This window comes from Chanodichthys erythropterus, chromosome 17, assembly GCF_024489055.1.
Source record: "Chanodichthys erythropterus isolate Z2021 chromosome 17, ASM2448905v1, whole genome shotgun sequence".
NCBI classification, from domain to species: Eukaryota; Metazoa; Chordata; class Actinopteri; order Cypriniformes; family Xenocyprididae; genus Chanodichthys; species Chanodichthys erythropterus.
The window spans coordinates 17,950,448-17,972,528 of NC_090237.1; the positions used below are offsets into that span (position 1 = coordinate 17,950,448).

Consider the following 22,081-nt stretch of genomic DNA (forward strand, 5'->3'; position numbering starts at 1 on the left):
TCTTTGTGAATACAGTAAGAAAGGATGATAACTTTAACCACATTTAACAGTACATTAGCAACATGCTAACGGAACATTTAGAAAGACAGTTTACAAATATCACTAAAAATATCATGATATCATGAATCATGTCAGTTATTATTGCTCCATCTACCATTTTTCGCTGTTTTCCTTGCTTGCTTACCTAGTCTGATGATTCAGCTGTGCACATCCAGACGTGTAATCCCTTTCATAATGTTGGGATCATGGGCTGGCATATGCAAATATTGGGGGCGTACACCCCGACTGTTACGTAACAGTCGGTGTTATGTTGAGATTCGCCTATTCTTCAGAGGTCTTTTAAACAAATGAGATTTATATAAGAAGGAGGAAACAATGGAGTTTGAGACTCACTGTATGTCATTTCCATGTACTGAACTCTTGTTATTTAACTATGCCAATATAAATTCAATTTTTAATTCTAGGGCACCTTTAAATTAATTTATAATTTTTCTTGTATATTGTCCTAAAGCTTCCATTTAGAAAAGAAAAATTTTCATTACAATGTACAAAACAATATTACAGTAATATTAAAGGTGCAGTATGTAATATTAACAGCTAGAGGTTAAAATGGCTACTGCAGTCCAAATTCAAAATTCCCCTAACCCTAACTTCTCTATAACTATATGATCCACCATAACGAATGCCTAACCCCACCCCACCACCAAACCCTATGCTTAATGAGGTTATAATTCCCACCCTAACTTGATTGCTGGCCTGGCGCTGTTGTCCTGAAACTGCTGTGATGTAGGCCTATGGCTCAGTTGGTTAGTTTTGGAGATATGCAACAGAACCAGACATAATTAGAGAATGACAGGCGACAACCCTTACACTGTAAGTTTTTGAGTGGATTTATCTCTGTTTTAATATGCCTCTGGTCATAGAGCTTTAGGGGCTGTTACACAACACTGTTTTCAACTAAAAACTGAAAACTATGCATTTTGGCCATTCATTTACACAACAATGGCATTTTGGGGAACTGAAAACGCAAACTTTTGAAAACGGGTTACAAAGTGCAAGTTTTTGAAAACGATACCATTATTGTCTCTGTGTGAACTACAGAAACATGAATTTGTGAAAATGGTGACATTGTGCGTATTCGTATTATGTGTTCAGTCTTTAGACTGTAGTTTTTCTTTACAAAGTGACATCGCCATCTGCTGGCCTGGCATGAATAATACAGCGTTTTTAATTATTTTCGCAGATCCTTGTGAATGGGGATCGTTTTGACAATGTTGTCGCCTGTAAGCGAAAAACGCAAAAGAAATTCTTTTCCATTTTTAGTACATTGTTGTTGTGTAAACGTACCGTTAGGATGGATGGAGAGGCTTTTTAGGTCGGGTAGACTCTGCGATCTCTGACCTGGATTGTTTGCTGGCTTCTATGGCTAGAATATGGTGTGTTTTCTGCCAACTGGCAACCTGTGGTGTCACACAAACCACAACAAAAACAGACATTCTGACACAAAATGCACATTTCAAAGTAAAATAACTGGCTGTAGGATTGTTTTTCAGAGCAACGAATATGTGAACTTAGCATGTTTCCTACAAAGATCTGCAAACGTGTTATGGTATTTGTATGCGTTTAGTACAAAGAAATTACATACAGCACCTTTAAGCTCTAATCTGATTTTTAATACAATCATCTGAGACACTAGATGCCGTAATTCTTGTTTGTATGAAACTAGAGCAGCAGCTCTCAACTTTTTTCACTTCAAGTCCCCCCATTATCCACAAAAATATTTTAAGTCATCTTGAGGCCCCCTTGGAAGTATGCTGAGGCCCCATAGTTTCCCCCAGCCCACTGGTTGAGAATCATTGAACTAGACGGTGAGTTAGCGAACGATCAGTCAGAATAGAGGAAAGCCATGTCTACAAGAGTAAAAAGGGTCGAAATTTTGAATGCCTGATATGTGAAATGCATTAAATAACCATGCGTAATGCTCTCCCATCACAATGAAGGAAATAGAAATAAATTTCCTTCTTTATTAAAAAGCTTAGTCATATATACGACACCATTTACATCTGTTGTGTTTTAGTTAATCCTGCCTCGCTGGAACAACCCTTGACTGTAACAGTGGAAACTAATGTCCGTGCTCTTTTGGCCTGTACCTGGTATATCTGATGGCAGTCAGCAGTCAAGTGCCCACAGATCATGCTACACAGGCGTGAAGTTGCACAATGGAAAAAAAACCTGATGCAAGTCTCCACCAGAGAGGGCAATACCATCGGTAAATGTGGCCAGCTACTTCTTCCTTCTCAACCAGCCGTAAAGATTGCAAAGAATGCGATTCAACCATGGCGAAATCAAAGTTGGAAGAATGTGAGGTCCTGATCTGGCCCCCTTCAGACAAGCCAGGCAACCTGTCACCCCACATTACATCTCCTGCCATCAGTCCTCCTCATGTCTCTGCCCAGGGGACAGGCGTTAGCCAGCTCTTCTCCACGTCACAACCAAAGATATTCAGAGTGATTAAAGCAGATTTAATTATGGGAAGAGAGAGCAAGGGAGATATATAATGTCTGTTAGAGAGAGAGACAGAGAGAGAGTTCACCCCACCTAGTACATCTGCGTCATGCACATGTGAAGAATTTGCCGAAGGCTTCTACAAATATTTGCTGCTTGTGTTGGGAAATGGTCACACCTGGGTAGCAGCGACAAAGGGCAGATCAAATAACACAGGTGTTTTACCTCTGCAGAGTCCAGATTACATCAGCAAAACACACAAAACATCAGCCACAATCATGTGCTCTTCAGTTCAAACCTCAATATGAAGCTCAATGGAAACAAATCTATCCAAAAACGTAAGGTATTCAGCGCATTTCATTAATGTGGAACATGGTGTGCGGATGTGGCCTTTCTTTCATCTGCCAATGATGGGTCAATATTGCCCACAGATGACCCACTAATGATGTGCATCCCAACCACGCTGCTAATTCACCCCTGCAATGCTGCTGGGGAACTTTTCTGAACTCTGACACGGTTAAAGCCCATTCTTTTATGCACAGCAGGACAAAAGCGTTGTATGAAATTCAAAGCGGAATTTATTTAGGCTACATGTGTCATGTTTCAGCTTAAAAATAGGTGCTAAATATAAACTTGTTTCCGAGCCAAAACGAGAGAGTTCTGCGTCATGGTAACTGTCACTCATGCCTGCACTGCCTTTCCATAGTCTCAGGCTGTTTCCCATACTGCCATCTGCTGCTGGAACACACTTGTGCATGAGTATGCATAGAACGTTACCGATGGCAAAAAAAGTTGTTAGGTTAAGCCTGTAGGATTATAATGCATATTAATAATTGCAAACAGAGCTAAATATTCACTCGTATATTCACTCAGCATTTCAACTGATGTGTTGATTAATGTAGCACTATCTAAATTTATCATGAGACTGCTAGTTAATTCATTGACATACTTGTGGTGTTATTGTTAACTAAAACTCATTAAATTGAAATAAATCAAAAATAAATGAAAATGCAGACTTAAAAAAAACAAACAAAAAAATTATGATTATTGCCTTGGCAACTAACTGAAATAAAGATTCTATTTTTTAATTCTAAAATTTAAATGACAAAAGCACATAAAATAAAATGAAAACTAAAAATATACAAATTTAAATCAATCAAAATATGAATAGATAGTATAATAGTAGGCTATATAAATATATATAAAATAAATAAAGCAATACATACAAATGGACATATAAACACTACATGGTCAAAAGTATTTGGCCACTCCCATATAACTACAGGTTTCTGTTACCCACATTACTAAGTGCATAAAATACACTTTGTGTGCATGTTAGTATCTTAAAGGAAAAATATTAGTAGTTTTTTGTATTCTGACATTGTTTTCTGTTCTAGCATAATGTCCCTATGTACAAAGTGAGCTCCATAAAAAGTCACTAATATTCAAGATTGAAAAAAGGCCCAGCTGTAGTTATTTAAGAAGCTGCCAATAAACAGCCATATTGGTGGACCACGAATGGACAGTCGTGGTTACAGATTTGTTATCAACTATTATCCACTAGATGGCACCATAAGGTAGTTCTGTAAAGACTCTTTTTATCAATCAATGTGATGAACAGATCAGCAGATTTTGACTATTACATTAGTAAACATTCTTGCTATATTTATAATACAGGTTATTTGACACTGTATGTATCAAAATATTCAAATTGAGTGTGCAGATTCAAACCATGGCAAAGTTGAGTATTCGCCATTTGGTGTCACGACTAATGTAAGAATTTATGACATATTAGGCGCTGATGTTATAACCTTAATCTTTGTAATGTATTAAGGCATACATAACGTTTGGGTCTCAAAATGGCAATTCGAAAGAAATTAAATTACAGTGCTAATCTAATAGGGTGTCTTTTTGTCTCTAGTGTCCCTCAAGTGGAATGAAGACAAACTATAGTTCAAAAGTTTGGGGTCAGTAAGATTTTTTATTTTTATTTTTTTTTTAATACTTTTATTCAGCAAGAATACATTATATTGTAAAAAGGTGGTAGTAAAGACTTTTCTAATGTTACAAAAGATTTCCATTCAAATAAATGCTTTTCTTATCAACTTTGTTCATTAAAGTATCCTGTGAAAAAAGTTTCAATCATGACAACCCTCGGAAGATTTTTAGCTTGGTAATGGATATGACAATGTTAATGTATTTGGTCTTGTTGGAATAGATCTACTACGCTGCTGTTGATTATTGCTGCTGCTGCAGAGCAAGTACAGGAATTTGCTACTGCCAATACATACACCGATACGCTGCTGCGAGTAAGACAGTGCTGCTGCACAAATAGCAGATATCAATAACCCATAGCAGATCTATACAGGTGGAGCTGGGGAAGGTGGAGGGTTTTAGACGAACTCTGAAAACACGCTGCAAACTGCTATAGTGAATGTAACCATCCAACCAACCATTTAAATGTGTGAGCAACAAGCTCATTGGCTGCAGAAGTGACATGGACCAATCAGCTTGTGACCGTAGTTAACACTGTAATTATCATCAGCCTGCGCCATCTAGAGTTTCATGACTGAACTATGTATGTACAACCCAAATTCCGGAAATGTTAGGATGTTTGTTTTTTTTTTTTATTTGAATAAAATGAAAACTAAAAGACTCACAAATCACATGAGTCAATATTTTATTCACAATAGAACATAGATAACATAAGATATGTTTAAAGGGACAAATTTTACACTTTTATCCACTAAATGAGCTCATTTCTAATTTGATGCCTGCTACAGGTCTCAAAAAAGTTGGCACGGGGGCAACAAATGGCTGAAAAAGCAGAACATTTTGAAAAGATTCAGCTGGGAGAACATCTAGAAACTAATTAAGTTAATTGATATCAGGTCTGTAACATGATTAGCTATAAAAGGGATGTCTTAGAGAGGCAGAGTCTCTCAGAAGTAAAGATGGGCAGAGGCTCTCCAAACTGTGAAAGAGTGCGTAAAAAGATTGTGGAAAACAATGTTCCTCAACATCAAATTGCAAAGGCTTTGCAAATCTCATCCACAGTGCATAACATCATCAAAAAATTCAGAGAAACGGGGTGAAATCTCTGTGCGTAAGGGACAAGGCAAAAAAACTTTATTGGATGCCCGTGGTCTTCAGGCCCTCAGATAACACTGCATCACTTATCGGCATGATTATGTCAATGACATTACTAAATGGGCCCAGGAATACTTCCAGAAACCATTGTCGGTAAACACAATCCGCCGTGCCATCTGCAGATGCCAACTAAAGCTCTATCATGCAAAAAGGAAGCCATATGTGAACATGGTCCAGAAGCCCCGTCGTGTCCTGTGGGCCAAGGCTAATTTAAAATGGACTGTTTCAAAGTAGAAAAGTGTTCTATGTTCAGAAGAGTCCAAATCTGACAAATTTGCCATGTCCTACGGGCTAAAGAGGAGGGAGACCTTCCAGCGTGTTTTCAGCGTTCAGTTCAAAAGCCAGCATCTCTGATGGTATGGGAGTGCATACAGTATGGGCTGCTTGCATGTTTTGGAAGGCACTATGAATGCTGTAAGGTATATAAAGGTTTTAGAGCAACATATTTTCCCCTCCAGAGGACGTCTATTTCGGGGAAAGCCTTGTGTATTTCAAATGCAGCTATTACAACAGCATGGCTTCGTCGTAGAAGAGTCCGGGTGCTGAATTAGCCTGCCTGCAGTCCAGATCTTTCCCCTATAGAGAACATTTGGCACATCATTAAATGAAAAATACATCAAAGAGGACCACAAACTCTTCAGCAGCTGGAAACCTAAATCAGGCAAGAATGGGACCAAATTCCAACACCAAAACTCCAGAAACTTGATTCCAATTTAAAATGAGCTCATTTTGTGCATAAAATTGTAAAATTTCTCTGTTTAAACATTTATGTTATCCATGTTCTATTGTGTATAAAATATTGGCTCATGTGATTTGAAAGCCTTTTAGTTTTCATTTGATTCAAATTTAAAAAATGTCCCAACATTTCCGGAAATTGGGTTGTATCATGGTTTCCACTAAAATATTAAGCAGCACAACTGTTTTCAACATTGATAAGAAATGTTTCTTGAGCATCAGATCAGCAATTAAAATGATTTCTAAAGGATCTTGTGACAATGAGTAACGATTCTAAAAATGTTGCTTTGCAGAAATAAATTACATTTTAAAATATATTTTAAACTGTCATCCTATTTCATAATATTGTTGTTGTTTTTTTTAAACTGTATTTTTTCATATAAATGCAGCCTAGGTGAGCGTGAAAAAATCTTACCAACCCCAAACTTTAGAACAGTACTGTAGATGCCCATAAATGTCCACAGAGGCATATTACTATCATACACATTCATTAAGAAGACATTTATCAATGTATATTAAAAATATATAAATATTTTTTTTCAAGGATGATACTAACTGGAAAACTGACATTATTTGATATATAGGTTAATTATGAAGAGTAAAGCCAGAGGAAGAGACCATTTTGAAGTCCCTAGTTATAGCCGTAGTGCTGCCTGTCAGTGTGAGCATCAGAGCTGGAGTCTGCAGAGACTGTCTCTTCTAATCATACCTCCTCTCTCTGAGCTCAGGCTCCAGGCTGATGTTATATTTGGGGCTGTCCAGTAAAAGCATTATCATGCATCTAATGAACTGTGTGATTCCAGGATCAGATAGCGTGGCGCTTTGTGACTAAAATGCACTAAATGCTAACAAATGCTTCGGTTTTGCAGTCACTTTTGTGAGTCTGCTCTCAAGAACAGACTGCATGAAAAAGAAATGGGATTTCATTTACTCCCACAGCTGTTGCATAACCTATGATTCTGACATACAGTTTACAAACAAAAACATGATTCACATACATAAATGTGTTTAGCTGAAACCATTTAATTAAAGCTCCCGTGTTCACACGATAATTTAAACAAGAGGTTTGACACCATTTAGACATTACACATCTTTGAGATGGAGACAGAAAAGGCAGGAAACAAAAGCAGGGGGGGAGGTTGAGTTGTAAAAATCTGCAGAGCTAGCTCCACCCTTGTCAATGGGAGACCAGCATTTCCCTGAAACCTCAGAATGACGTCATAAGAAACCCCAGCAGTGCCGACTGACTCTTTACTCCGATTCCACAGGCTCCTTCTCTAAATGCAGACTGTCACTTTTCATTACTGCATGGACAGAATGTACGTAGACTGTTTTAATATTCTCTACATTTTGGAACGAAGTACTGAAACATGCATGAGGTACAGAAAAAAAAAACACATTTGGACCAATCCCTACACAACACAAATTCAAGGCTTATTTATATACTGCCATTCACAAAAAAAAAAAAAATAAACATTCAAGATAAATTTGAGAAGCAAAATCAACAAAATATATTAAGGCTTGTTTTCAGAGATCTTGAATTAAGTTCATTTTCATTTTACTTTTTTAATTTTCTTTAGATTACCAAACTTCAACCATAAATCCTACCAAATTTAGTGAGCCAAAATGGGATGAGAAATTTATTTCAGGATATCTAATTAAGCCGTCTTATCTGAAACCAAAAAAATACCTTGTTTTAAGGATGTTAAAACATTTTTTCAACCAAAAAAATACTGTCAAAAATACTGAAAAATTGACTGTGAAATTTTGAAACCATGATTCAGTAATATCTTTCTAAAATCCCACTGAGATATTTTGACTCGACTGCTGGTTTTCTTGGCTGTAATGAACAGCAGGTCAGACAATAGGTTTTAATCTATCATTTTCTGGCAGTGTTCTTTGCTATTTCAGTCTCTCCCAAGTCCCAAACAAAGTAGGAGACCCTCTAAGCACATCATCATCTGGTGTAGGACCTCTGCCAGTTGTAAATGGCGTGAATGTTATGTGAGCAGACGGGCAGTCTTTTGCATGTGCTGACGCTGCGATGGCGGAAAGTCTTGCCAGCCCCGCTCACACCCCTCCGCCGGGCCGCCAGCTTGGCACGCTCCTCCGCGGCGAAGAAATCGGTGGTAGCGCGAAAGAACTCCAGTAAAGCCTGGTGGCTCCAGACGATCGGGCCCTCGTCTGATGTGGAGAAGCCACAGTGGCCTCCGTGGGCAGTCAAAAGCAGGAAGAAATGTGGATTGCTCTCAAAAAGCTCTAACGGTAGCGTGGCCTGGTCGTCCCCTCGGATGGGGTCGTCCTGGCTGCACACACACAGCACAGGAATGGCCACTTCATCTATGTCCCTCAGAGGGTCGTTCCGCTCCCAATACGCCTCCCAACTACCTGCTCCCTCCGTTGTCACCCCTTTTAAGCCAGAATGACAGAACAGAGCCTCCTCCATTGCCTTCAAAGAGCAGCTGGAGAATAAGTTGTCTGTGTGGACAAGCTCCCCGAGCACAGTTTTGTACCTGCGGATGGGATTTAACACATTATCAAGTTTAATCATAATAGAGAAGAGCAGCAATGGAAGAGTTTTGTTATCATCATCGATTCGAGTTGCGACTAAGCAAGCAACCTGTTTAGACAGATCACAGAAATCAATAGCACTGGATACGCATCGCTAGTCGTTATGGCAACAGTATTGTATTTCAATTTGGATCACCCTAAGCTGATTTAGAAATACCTTATTGTGACCAATCCCTTTGAAAAAGACCAGACAACTTTCATTTATATAAGCTAATTTGGATACTGTCATTCAATGGTATTTTTTAATCATTAAACTGCCAAAAGATATAAAGACTAATATTTTGAGCCAAAAAAACAACAAAAAAAAACGCAACGCTGTTTGCTAACCGCCACAACAGAAAAAAGCACAGAAGAAGAACAACAGATGATCTAGATATGCGTGTTATCTCTCAACCAGTGTTTCAACTACGGAAAGACAGCTTGAGAATAATATCTCATGTAGCATTACATTTACCTCAGGCAAGTCATTTAGTGTCCACAGCATATTAGTTCACTAGAGAAATGAACTCTAGTCGGGGACATTTCAGTAAATTTAGGCATTATATTAGCTTATATTTATTCGTTACCTGTTAGTAATGTCTTAATTATTTAAAATGTTTAAAAAAAATTGTTATGAAAATAAGTTATGACAGTAACTGTGTAAATGATTATATTTAAAAAATGAATTGGAGTAATAATTTTATAATTAGATTTAGAAGTCAATGCAAAACCTGCCTTGTGTGCAATTTACATTTTTGTTTTTTGAGTGTTGATTATTGTATCTAAAAATAAATAGTAACTGAATTTAATAGTTTTGGCTCTGTTGTTAATTGTAACCTTTAAAAGGTGCCCTCGAATGAAAAATTGAATTTACCTCGGCATAGTTAAATAACAAGAGTTCAGTACATGGAAATGACATACAGTGTGTCTCAAACTCCATTGTTTCCTCCTTCTTATATAATCTCATTTGTTTAAAAGACCTCTGACGAACAGACGAATCTCAACATAACACCGACTGTTACGTAACAGTCGGGATCATTAATATGTACGTCCCCAATATTTGCATATGCCAGCCCATGTTCCCAACATTATGAAAGGCATTACACAAGGGTAGCCAGTATTAACGTCTGGATCTGCACAGCTGAATCATCAGACTAGGTAAGCAAGCAAGAACAATAGCGAAAAATGGCAGATGGAGCAATAATAACTGACATATTTTTAGTGTATAGTATTTTTAGTTTTATTTGTAAATTGTCTTTCTAAATGTTTCGTTAGCATGTTGCTAATGTACTGTTAAATGTGGTTAAAGTTACCATTGTTTCTTACTGTATTCACGGAGATCAGAGTCATGTTGTTATTTTCATTATTAAACACTTGCAGTCTTCATTCAGAATCAAATGTAAACAATATAACAGTATACAATACTCACATAATCCGACGCATACATGCAGTATGCATGACGAACACTTTGTAAAGATCCATTTGAGGGTTATATTAGCTGTGTAAACTTTGTTTAGGCACTATTTAAGGCAAGCGCGAGCTCCATGGGCGGAGAGCACGAGAATTAAAGGGGCTGCACGGCATAAATCGGCTCGTATTTAATGATGCCTCATAAAAGGCAGTTAAAAAAATTAATTAAAAAAATCTATGGGGTATTTTGAGCTGAAACTTCACAGACACATTCAGGGGACACCTTAGACTTATATTACATCTTTTAAAAAAACGTTCGATGGCACCTTTAATATTATAGTAATGTGCAAGAAAGGGCTCCCTGTAGTCTACAGCATTAGCTGAGATAGATTTTTTTTATCATTAAGAAAATGTTAATTAAATTTATTTGAAGAGAGAGACCCAATTTGTTCAGTAAACCACTGCTTAATAAAACAAAATAGAAAAAAGAAGCAAATTTATGTTTAGTTTTCTCCCCCCTGCTGTACCGAACCATGACTTCAATACAGAGGTATCATGTTTGTGTTCAGTTACACCCCTAATATTATACATTTATACATTTTATACTTGAATGTAATACTGGACTGTTAGCACTGATTTTTGATTTTTTTCATATTTGATATGTGGCGTGTATTGTGTATTTTTGTTGTACAAGCTACTAGATGTATTGAATTTCCTTCAGGATTAATAAAGTATCAATCAAATCAAATCAAATCAAATGTTTAGCATCCTCAAAGATAGGTACTGTCCATCTTCTGACAGTGGTCGTACAATTCTAAATAGTCCTGAGATATTTTGAGGAAACTGAGAGGAACAACATCCTCCCTATAACCTTACCTGCTGAGGCAGATTTTTTGGTAAAGTAGGAGTGCCCAGTGGAACGGCCAGGTCGGGCCGCTCTCAAACCAGCTCTGGCAACGGAAAACAGGAGACAGGCAGGCCGCAGCCGTCACATAGCTGGAAGAGCCGCATTCGCCCAAGTAGGACAGGAGGAGTCCTGAACCAGTGCTCTCGCTCACAGCGTAGATCTGGCCTGCCGGCTGTCGGTACCGAATGTAGCGCACAGCTTCCCGCAGGTCGGTCGGGTCGCCGAACTGCTGCAGCTTGACAGTACAGAGCGGTGTCCCGTTCTGACTCCGGCGGTTGAAGATCACAGGAAGGTAGCCGTGACTCAGAGCTGCCTCACAGAGCTGAGAAGAAGAAAACAGAAATGGTCACATACCAGAAACAGCACACAGGGGTCATACTTGTGCACATAAACAGAGATGTTTTGCTTGAGTCTTGTCCACACCTGTAATAAGTAGTCTTGGGTTAAAGTAAAAATAAATATTCTAAACTTCTTAACTATACACATTTCACTTCATTTTAAAGCAGAGCACTGCAGTAAACTCTGTTTTATATATATATACATATTATATATATATATATATATATATATATATATATATATATATATATATATATATATATATAATATGTATATATATATATATATATATATATATATATATATATATATATATATATATATATATATATATATATATATATATATATTTGTGTGTGTGTGTTCATGCTACCATAATATAGTCATTGCTACTCGGTAGTTTTGTTTGTTGCTGACTGTTAACATCAGGGTTGTGTTAAATTCTGTTACTCGGTGGAAGCAACACTGACCTCAAATTCCTCAAGTTTCACAAGTCTGAACAACAAACAATCCATCAGAGTGCAAACTATTTTCACAATCTCTCATTTTCATATAATCTTTGAGTAATACTTAGCTTATATCTACCCCCAAACTGCTTCATTAATGATGATTTTATTATTACATTGAAGTAATATTTCATATTTTCAGTATTAATACAGAGAAGTAAACAAGGTGGAGTTGAAAAGGTACTGCTCGAAAAAATCCTATACCATGTTTTAAAAAAAAAACATTAAAAAATAAAATCAATCTTTTTATACCCTTAGTTGAATTTAGGCATCACAAAATTACAATGTACAGTATGAAATCTTAATATTCATTTTAAAATTAGCTAAGAATTAAAATTAACAGTGTTAAGTTTATTCATTTATTTTTTTTAAACTTTAAGTGAGCATTAGATAATAATAGAAATAATTAAACTGAACGTGCACAATTAAATACCCCTGCCCCCCTCCCCCTATAAAAAAAAGATACAGATATATTGTGCATAATGTAACTAAAACTTAGGGATTCAAATTTAGCCAAGAGTAAAGCCCAAAGTATAGCTCACTTTTTACGCATATGCGAGGATCAGCATACAGTTGTCATCAGAAGAGTACACACAGTACGTACGGGCACCCCCGGATTTTTGTAACCACGCAGGTTGCACGTGCACATTTAATTTTTTTTTGCAGTAATTAGTTTCTCCACAAGGTGGCAACCATGCACTGGGGCGTCGATTCACAAGATAGTCAAAGAAAACATGCATAAACAGAACAGACCGAAACACATGCAAGCTACAGCGACAATGGAGGCCTACACAGATGAGAGATTGTGCGAAGAGGTTAGAAAGTACCCTCATTTGTACAACTCTAGCATGAAAGAAAACAGAGTTGTTTACATGGGTTGTAACTCATGGTAAGAGATTGCTCAAAACTGTGCATGCTTTGAATGTCTGTGTATGTGTATGAGTCAAATGCAGTATACTTTCCAATGCTGTGCATTCGACTGTGCGCGTACACTAGCGTACGCATAAAAAAAACTAAGTATACCCAGGGCTTAAGTGTGCTGGTGTTTTTCACAATGACTTGTAGTGTGCTCATTCCTCTTTTCCCCATTACTTCCTGGCATCCAGCCTTTTCTTACTATGAGCAAAATTGCAATAAGTCCAAACACAAGTAACAGCAATTCCTCTATTTTTTTCTTGATGGCAAATGACTTATCGGGCCAAGATGCAAATGAATATGACTTAATGTAGAAACAGGATCTGCCCAAGTACACCACAGTATTTTCATGTCCCTTACTTACGTCAATTCCCTGAACAGCCAGGAAACACACTGCTTTGCGATGTGCAAATTGGGTGCAGCCTCTTGCTTAGTGTGCTATGATCACAGCTTAAATAACATTCCTCTGAAACACTCGAAAACTGGAGTGGACTAGAATTCAACCCCAACCAAACCTCTTAAAATGTTTCTATTTGAACATATAGACTTACATACAACCATAAAACAGACACTGCCAAACCTATAAAACTAAAAGGGAACCATATGCATTACTTTATTGTTCTGTAAAAAAAAAGAAGCTGGATCTGGACTAATTAAAATGTAGTTACTGTAACAGTCAGTCTAACCACGGCCAAGTGTCAAATATATAGTTTTTACAATACACACACACACACACACACACACACACAAAATGCACACACATAGTAATTGAGCAAATTATCCCACTGGTTCCAAAATGGGTTTTTCGCAGCAATGCCATAGAAGAACCCTTTTTGGTTAGAACTTTTTGCTTTTTTTCTTAGTGTGAAGAACATTTTAATAATCTAGAGAACCCTTTTCCACTATGAAGAACCTTTTGTGCACTGAAAAAGGTTCCATGGATGTTAAAGGTTCTTCATGGAACCATCAATGCCAATAAAGAATGCAGTTCTTTGACTTTTATATACCTCTTATCTGTCTACAAAGATTTGTTCACCATCCCTGTTCTCAGTCATGCCCTACACAAAAAGCAGAAGTAGAAGAGCCTGCTGCTAACACATTGATTATATTCTCCACAATGCACAGCTAACAAAGTTCCGGTAAGCAAAGAGTACATTTCTCCAGGAATCATCCATGATGGTGTGTGAAATCTAATGAATTTACTTAAAGTTGCCTGAAGCTTTAGGTCTGGAACATGGAGTGTGCTCCAAATTGGCTGAGAAGGAATGACTCTGCTATCAAGAGTCAGAGAGAGGCTCTATCATGCAAATTGCCAGAAATATAAGTCATGCAGCATCTTTACTTTAATGCAAAACAGTCAAGAGTATTCACTTCACCTGTACTGTACCCCAGTTTCATACTATATTTTCAAGACTAATTTGCTCCTTGCCTCTGGGAAGTAATACATTTTATTGTTTTAGTTGGTTTTCTGTTACTTTCTTCAGTTTTAAATCAGACTGTGCAGACTGTTTCTCCTGTCTGTTAAATATAACCCTACAGAATGTATTTATACTGGACAACATGTGGAGGATAAAACGGTTTCACATGTGAGCCAAACACATTTTTAGTGTCATCACCTGTTTGTTTAGCATCAAATGTACATGCACATTAGCTGCCTGAACTAGCCTGAAAAATAATTAGTGTGTGTGTGTGTGTGTGTGTGTGTGTGTGTGTGTGTGTGTGTGTGTGTGTGTGTGTGTGTGTGTGTGCTTTTGTTTATATTACATTGTGGGGACCAAATGTCCCCATGATGTAATATAAACCTGAGTTCACCTACATCGTGGGGACCAGCCAGCGGTCCCCACAATGTAAATGGGTTTATAAATCATATAGAATGAGTTTTTGTGAAAAAGTAAAAGTTTGCACAGTTTCCTGTGAGGGTTAGGTTTAGGGGTAGGGGCAGGGTAGGGGGATAGAATGTACAGTTTGTTCAGTGTAAAATGCATTGAAGTCTATGGAAAGTCCCCACAATTCACATAAAACAAACATGTGTGTGTGTGTGTGTGTGTGTATGAGTGTGTGTTTATAAGCACAATTTATGAGACCACTTTTCCGTCTTTCCTCATTCAAGTAGACAGAAATTTGGAATTTTCAAAACATGGTTGAAACATAATGACTACCACATGAATGTGAGTTTACCATTTATCAGACATCTAGTAGTCTTTATGTAGCAACTTGTTAGAAACGTAATTGACATACTGATTTTTTTGTTGAACAAAAAAAAGCTTTAAGTACTGTTAGCCACAGACTCCTAAATCTTTATTTTGACTCCTAAATTCAAAAGCTACTATTAAAAAAAATAAATAAGGCGAATTAGCTTTCTGCATTGGCCTACAAATTGCTGTCACAACAGAAAAGATATATAAAAGTGTTTAGGAAACTGCTGTAAACACTTTTGTTGCTATGCAGTGTTTTAGGTGAAAATTACATCCAGTGGGTCTTTAGCCTCATTATATCCTATAATGGCAAATATATAAAATTTTTAGCCATATTTGATTCATGGATTTACTAAGATGCAAGCACACTGAAAGGTCAAAGGTGAAAGGTTCTAATTGGTTCTATAAATATGAGTCAGAAGACACTTAAAAAAAAAGATTTGTATACATAAACACACACACACACACACACATATACATACATACATTCATACATACATATATATATATATGAAGACTTCAGATGCAAAAGCCTCTAAGTGCCACATTTTTATCAAGCTTGTATGTTTAGGTTCAGTAATTCCACTTTAATGGCAATTAACAGGTCCTTTTCATTGACATTAAAGTGAAATAACTGAACATAAACATACAAGCTTGATAAAAATGCTTATTTTAGAAGAAAATTTCAGACGGCACTTAGAGGCTTTTGCATGTGAAGTCTTAATATATATATATATATATATATATATATATATATATATATATATATATATATATATATATATATATATATATATCATATTCATGAGTGAGTGAGATTTAGTAACTAAAAAATACCTTTGCATGTTGCGGTAATAGAAATGGTTAGTCTGTTTTCAATATAACACATTCAATATAAACGATATGGTTTTTATATAGTGTACTCTTTATACTAAAAAAAAAAAGATCCAAAAAAACCAAAAACAAATTACCTTTAGCACATTCCTGGTGACTTTCCCAAAAGAGTTGGGAATGATAAGCAGAACTGGACTTGTGGAATTACTGGAAGTCCTGCGCCTCTTGTGATGTGCTGCACCAACAACAGCCCAGTCTAACGCTACGAGTCCATCATCACTCAACTGCAAATGATCTCGGATGAAATGCACAGGACAGTCAAACGGCCACAAAGCGCCGTAAACAGTTTGTAAAGACGAACTCATTCGCCAGTTCCATTTTGGTATCGATAAAGACTTGCAAAAACTCATGCAATGTTTGAGAAGGTAGTTTGCCAGTGCAGAGGGCTTGCATATCAAGGCGACTGTGGCTGATTCACCTTGTGCCTCTAGTTTCGAGTCGCATCTCTCCGCGGATCTTTTGCTCTCGCGCCGTGGAAGCAGCAGCGAGGAGTGACTCTCTGCTCCAAAACACTTCACCACTGGCCAGAGTATGGCCATTAAAATCATAAAACAAGCAGCACCAATCCATTCCAGCATTTGAACGGCTTCTTCTGAGGCTGCACAAATAGCCTACCTCCAAAAGCTTCCGATGTTGTCTTCAAAAAAAAAAAAAAAACCTACCAAATCACATAAGCGAGGGATTTTAGTGTTAATTGAGATCACACTGCACAGGTAGCCTAAAAAATGAATGCAACCTCTGATAGCGAGAATTTAAACTTTAAAGTTTTGAGGCAGGATGTTTTTTTTATCATCATTATATCCAACAATTCGTCGCTGTTCTCCAAGATGGTACGTTTTCCCGTTATCAAAATTTATGTCAGAAGAATGAGGTTTGTTGCCGCCATAGTTCAAAATGAAGCTGCCTCCTCTCTTTGTGCTCCGTCTGATTATGCAATAGATCCACTTTCGCAGTCAACTCTTCACCTGCATCCGCCTGTCAGACTCATGCAGCGCGTCTTGTGGCATTTTTGTCCTCATTTCAGTGGCGTGCCACAGAACAGCTATTGTAATGAATGATTGTCAGATAGTTTTCTGTGTAGAGTCGCATCACACACTGGCTCGAGACCGTGAATCATCCCTGTTGTAGACTAGAGAAGGAACGCCCTCTCCAGAAGATATTATTCATCTGCAAGATACTTTTGGGCTGATGCAGTAATATAACGGACTTACTTCTTTCAACCATGTTTCATAACAGATGTTGTTGCTCATTACAAAAGCCTAAATGCTTCATTGGCATTTAAAAAAAATTCAACTCTTCTACGGTATTTTAAAGTTTTACACCAAAAAATGAACAGCACTTAAAATAAATAAATAAAAAGTATACTTAAAATGAAATGAAAACGAAATATATCGGTCTTCTAAAGCCGTTTTACTCTACATGGAGCGGGTCGCCCTATCATGGGTGTCGCGCTATGTTGACATCACGTGATCAGCTGTTTCACACAATTGAGTTACTATTACTAATAATGTTTATTTTTAACACTTTTAGCCAGTGTTAAAATGTTTTACAGAACATAAAAATCCAGAACAAATGTAACAAATATAACAAACACAATATGAAAAAACAGACACAACATGATGTGACAAAACCGCTCCACTTCACAAGGACAAATGCTGACATCAAAGACAAATTGAAATGCTTAAATGCATTTAATATCCACAGAATCACCTTATATTCACCTCATATTATATAAATATATTAGCTTTATGTGGCCCTTTAATGTGTTTAAAGGTAGTCTGATCCTTCTAAATGTAGCAGAGAATTCAGTTTTTGTAACTGCATTATGGCTGAATGAATGAGTGTGTGTGTGTGTGTGTGTGTGTGTGTGTGTGTGTGTGTTGGTGGGGGGGTGGGGGGGGGGGGGGTTGTGGCGGCACAACTCTAGCTGGGTGTGTTGCACACTGCTGGCACCACTTGAGCTATTGTTCTCAGTGTATTCTTAATGGCTTCAGAATAGACACTGAAATGGTCCCGTTAATGCAGCACATTTTACATTTAGTGCTGCAAACCAAACATCAAGATTACAGGGACCATGTGACATTAGGCTTTGTTTCTTTGACATTAAGGCTTAAGCTGAATTTCTACACGCAACAAAATCTGTTTCCTCTCACATTTAACTTGGTCACTCCAGCGTGATTGCTGCTTTCATGTGGAACAGGGTAAAAATGGATTGGGGATTATACTGTATTGTGTGGTGAATTGTTATGAGATTAACAGATTGGGTCAATGTGTAATATGCTGTCTGTCGAACCTATCTGTCATTTTCTATTTAAAGAGGCCATATTATGCCCTTTTACAAGGTCTTGATTTTTTGGGGGGGGTCTACTAGAATATGTTAAAGGTGCCCTAGAATCAAAAATTGAATTTACCTTGGCATAGTTGAATAACAAGAGTTCAGTACATGGAAAAGACATACATTGAGTTTCAAACTCCATTGTTTCCTTCTTCTTATGTAAATCTCATTTGTTTAAAAGACCTCCGGAAAACAGGCGAATCTCAACATAACGTAACAGTCGGGATCATTAATATGTACGCCCCCAATATTTGCATATGCCAGCTCATGTTTAAGGGATTAGACAAGCCAGTATTAACGTCTGGATCTGCACAGCTGAATCATCAGACTAGGTAAGCAAGCAAGAACAATAGCGAAAAATGGCAGATGGAGCAATAATAACTAACATGATCCATGATTACATGATATTTTTAGTGATATTTGTGAATTGTCTTTCTAAATGTTTCGTTAGCATGTTGCTAATGTACTGTTAAATGTGGTTAAGGTTACCATCATTTCTTGCTGTATTCACGGAGACAAGAGAGCCGTCGCTATTTTCATTATTAAACACTTGCAGTCTGTATAATTCATAAACACAACTTCATTCTTTATAAATCTCTCCAACAGTGTGTGATGTTAGCTTTAGCCACGGAGCACTATCAAACTCATTCAGAATCAAATGTAAACATGCATTTGAAAGAAGCATGCATGCAGCATGCATGACGAACATCTTGTAAAGATCCATTTGAGGGTTATATTAGCTGTGTGAACTTTGTTTATGCACTGTATTATAGTCGAGAGCTCGGGGGGCAGGGAGCGCAAGATTTAAAGGGGCCGTAGCCTGAATCTGTGCATATTTAATGATGCCCCAAAATAGGCAGTAAAAAAAATTTATTAAAAAAAAATCTATGGGATATTTTGAGCTGAAACTTCATAGACACATTCAGGGGACACCTTAGACTTATATTACATCTTGTGAAAGAACGTTCTAGGCCACCTTTAAAAAATACATTATTTTTCACATATGTTGCATTGTTGCAGCACCTCTCTTCATAGTCTGTCTGTAACACTCCGTTTAGCTCCTGTATATGAAGCCCCTCCTTCTGTAAAGCGCAATGCACTCTGATTGATCAACTGGACCAGTGTGTTTTGATTGGTCAACTGCTTCGAGCATGTTTTGAAAATGTTAAGCACCTTTACAATAACTGCTTTAGATCTGGGGTGGAAAAAACAGCATCTCTTGGACATGGTGACAACACACCACTAACGCAACTCAACCAGGTCTCGCCCAGTACTTTTTGAATATGCCTTGGGCGGAAATTATTTAAAAGAGGAATATTGTAATGTTTATGAAGAAAACTCGAAGCTACCATCGAGGCGTTTCAGGCATTACTCATTCAGAAACAGTGATTACTGATTAAGAGAATACTGTCACTTCCTTTTGTTGGACTTTGTGCTTTGTAACTGCAGAACTTTTTTATGCTCAAACAGCAATATTACACACTAAAGAATGTGAAAGAATTTGAAAAAAAGCATAAAAGCATAGAATACATTTTTATTTATACCTTTTGTATAATAAACAATTTTAGTAGTGTGCATGTCCAATGTAAAAACTGGATCCAGAAGCAAAATCAGATAAGAACCAATGGTATACTATAGACCTCAAGGGAGTCAGGCAGGATATACAAAAACATTGTATTTTGGGAATGCAGGTATATTATACAAGTGTCACACCCACACAGGATTCAATGACAATGAAAGTGTCCCTTTGCTGTGCAGGAAATGTCTCAGAATAATCTTTGAAAAAGAAAAGACCGCCTCTGATTGCCTTGGGTGGACAGTGAGGAAACAAAGGATTCAAATGACAAATAAGGGAAAGGTTTTTGTACAGCCATGACCTTCAGGGCACAAATCCAGCTGTCTGATCACTTTTTTTAGAGGCCTGACTGTATCACATTCTCCTTTGTGCCTGCTCGACCTCCCTTATGATACCGATCTCCCTTGTATGCGATTGTGATAACACACACCTGCACTCACTGGGCCATATAAATATGATGAAAGCCTTCTATACTAATGTTTTTCCACTGCCACTGCCCATTAATGGAGCTGGGAAGGGCTCGTCTATATCTGGCCCCTTCCCCTGAGTGCTGATTCCAACTGAAATACTAAAATTGAATCTAAGCCTACATAATGGCTTGAATTATAGAGAAAGTACCACCGCATACATTATAAATAAGAAATCTCCTGCACAGGCAGCTGATCGTTCAGCAAAGTCATGCAGATTTAATTTACAGTGAGTTGAACCTGAACTAAAGAAACATTCAATCTTTCCGCTTTAAACTAAAAAATTAAAACATGTACTGAGTCACCAGAAATGTTTTCTTTAGTGCAGTCCATAGACAGAGAGGGGGAGGGGTTCAGTTTAGATTTAACCAACCAGTGTCACTACTTTATTTTATTTTATTTTATTTACAATCTAGAAAATAAAGATGTCGAAATTAATGAAGAAATGAAAAAAATAAATGAATAAAAAAAAGTAAAAACAAAAAATAGAAATAATAACATTATTAATTAAGAAATAATTTAATTAACATTATTAATAGAAATAATATTACATTGGTGGGTTGAATTTTATATATCTGAAATAATAATATATATAATATAATAACTAAGTGAAATGTATTGTTGTCAAAAATGTTTTTGATACATATCAATACTGAAATATCTGAAACGCTTCCAATACTCATTTTCCGCAGAATATGCGCTTTCTCGCTGTCTCATCTTTCCGACAGCGAGTTGACACCTAAACCCGCCTTCCCTCACTCATTTCATTTGCTCCAGATGAATGTTGTTGGTGTTACAAGGCTTGATTTTTGGCGTGGGATTGCGCGTATTGCGCATAATTTTACTCAAAGTGTGCAAGCATAAAGCCACTTTTCAGTACTAAACGGAGTTATTTTTCGCTGCTTATTGCGCTTAAACAGTCAAATACACACAAAATAATGTCAAAATGCCAGTCTTGGCGATTCACGGAAACACAGTCAGTTATGTTTTAAGTGAATGTAAACAGCTGAGAAAGAAAACGCATGTGAAAACGCACTGTGGTAACTCAAACCTATGACACTAGTATACAGTATGCACATGCTATAAATCATTTAAGTGTCTGAGCACCATCATTATAGTAAACAATGAGTTATCTCCAATCCTCCACTCATATCACACGGCTGACATGTTTATACATGTTATGAAGAGCTAAAGAAGCTCATAAATTAGAAGAAGAGATAGGATATACATCTGCCGTCTTCATCTGGTTGTTCATACTCTGAACCCTTCTGATCACAGACACTGTGACGTCAACTATCAGACGCACACGGCTGCTTTAGAGGAATGTAAATAAACATCTCCAGATGATAAGCTGAAACATCCATTCTGACCCACTGCTCTGTAGGCCTTGTTCTAACTGAAGGTTGCAGAAATGTTTAGAATGCAGCAGTGCTGGCAGCTCTCATCAAACTGTCTGTAAAGGTCTTGTTATGGCAGAGCTGTAGAGCAGGGACAGGCCCTTTTTGTTGCGGTGGGTTTGCAGACACGTTGCAGTGTTAACTGGATTTGGGTTAAGGTAAATTTCAAAGCATCTCACTGTGGCGTGTGAGGTATTTAA

General features: G+C 37.2%; 2 protein-coding genes across 2 annotated transcripts in view; both read right to left on the reverse strand.

Annotated features, from left to right (window-relative positions):
- The window catches only part of aipl1 (aryl hydrocarbon receptor interacting protein-like 1), a 49,858-nt gene extending 48,494 nt beyond the window's left edge, over window positions 1-1,364 (reverse strand). Inside the window, exon 1 of the mRNA XM_067365987.1 lies at window positions 1,348-1,364. The gene's annotated coding sequence lies outside the window, so the exon portion shown is untranslated. The remainder of the gene's footprint in view (window positions 1-1,347) is intronic.
- A 5,846-nt stretch (window positions 1,365-7,210) lies between these two features.
- On the reverse strand, window positions 7,211-17,188 carry abhd15a (abhydrolase domain containing 15a). The gene is made up of 3 exons (XM_067365991.1): window positions 16,184-17,188; window positions 11,227-11,579; window positions 7,211-8,903 (listed from the first exon to the last, which is right to left on the reverse strand). The coding sequence occupies exons 1-3, from the start codon at window positions 16,682-16,684 to the stop codon at window positions 8,348-8,350; spliced, it is 1,410 nt and encodes a 469-aa protein (XP_067222092.1). The 5' UTR covers window positions 16,685-17,188; the 3' UTR covers window positions 7,211-8,347.
- Window positions 17,189-22,081: the final 4,893 nt, after the last annotated feature.

What these genes read in the sequence shown, in the direction of transcription:
- abhd15a (XM_067365991.1), bottom strand. Translation starts at nt 16,684, where the DNA reads ATGCTGGAATGGATTGGTGCTGCTTGTTTTATGATTTTAATGGCCATA. An exon ending in TCACCAGGAATGTGCTAAAG is followed by an intron (nt 11,580 to 16,183) that starts GTAATTTGTTTT and finishes TCTTCTTCTCAG; the next exon opens with CTCTGTGAGGCAGCTCTGAG. An exon ending in CAAAAAATCTGCCTCAGCAG is followed by an intron (nt 8,904 to 11,226) that starts GTAAGGTTATAG and finishes TCCCATCCGCAG; the next exon opens with GTACAAAACTGTGCTCGGGG.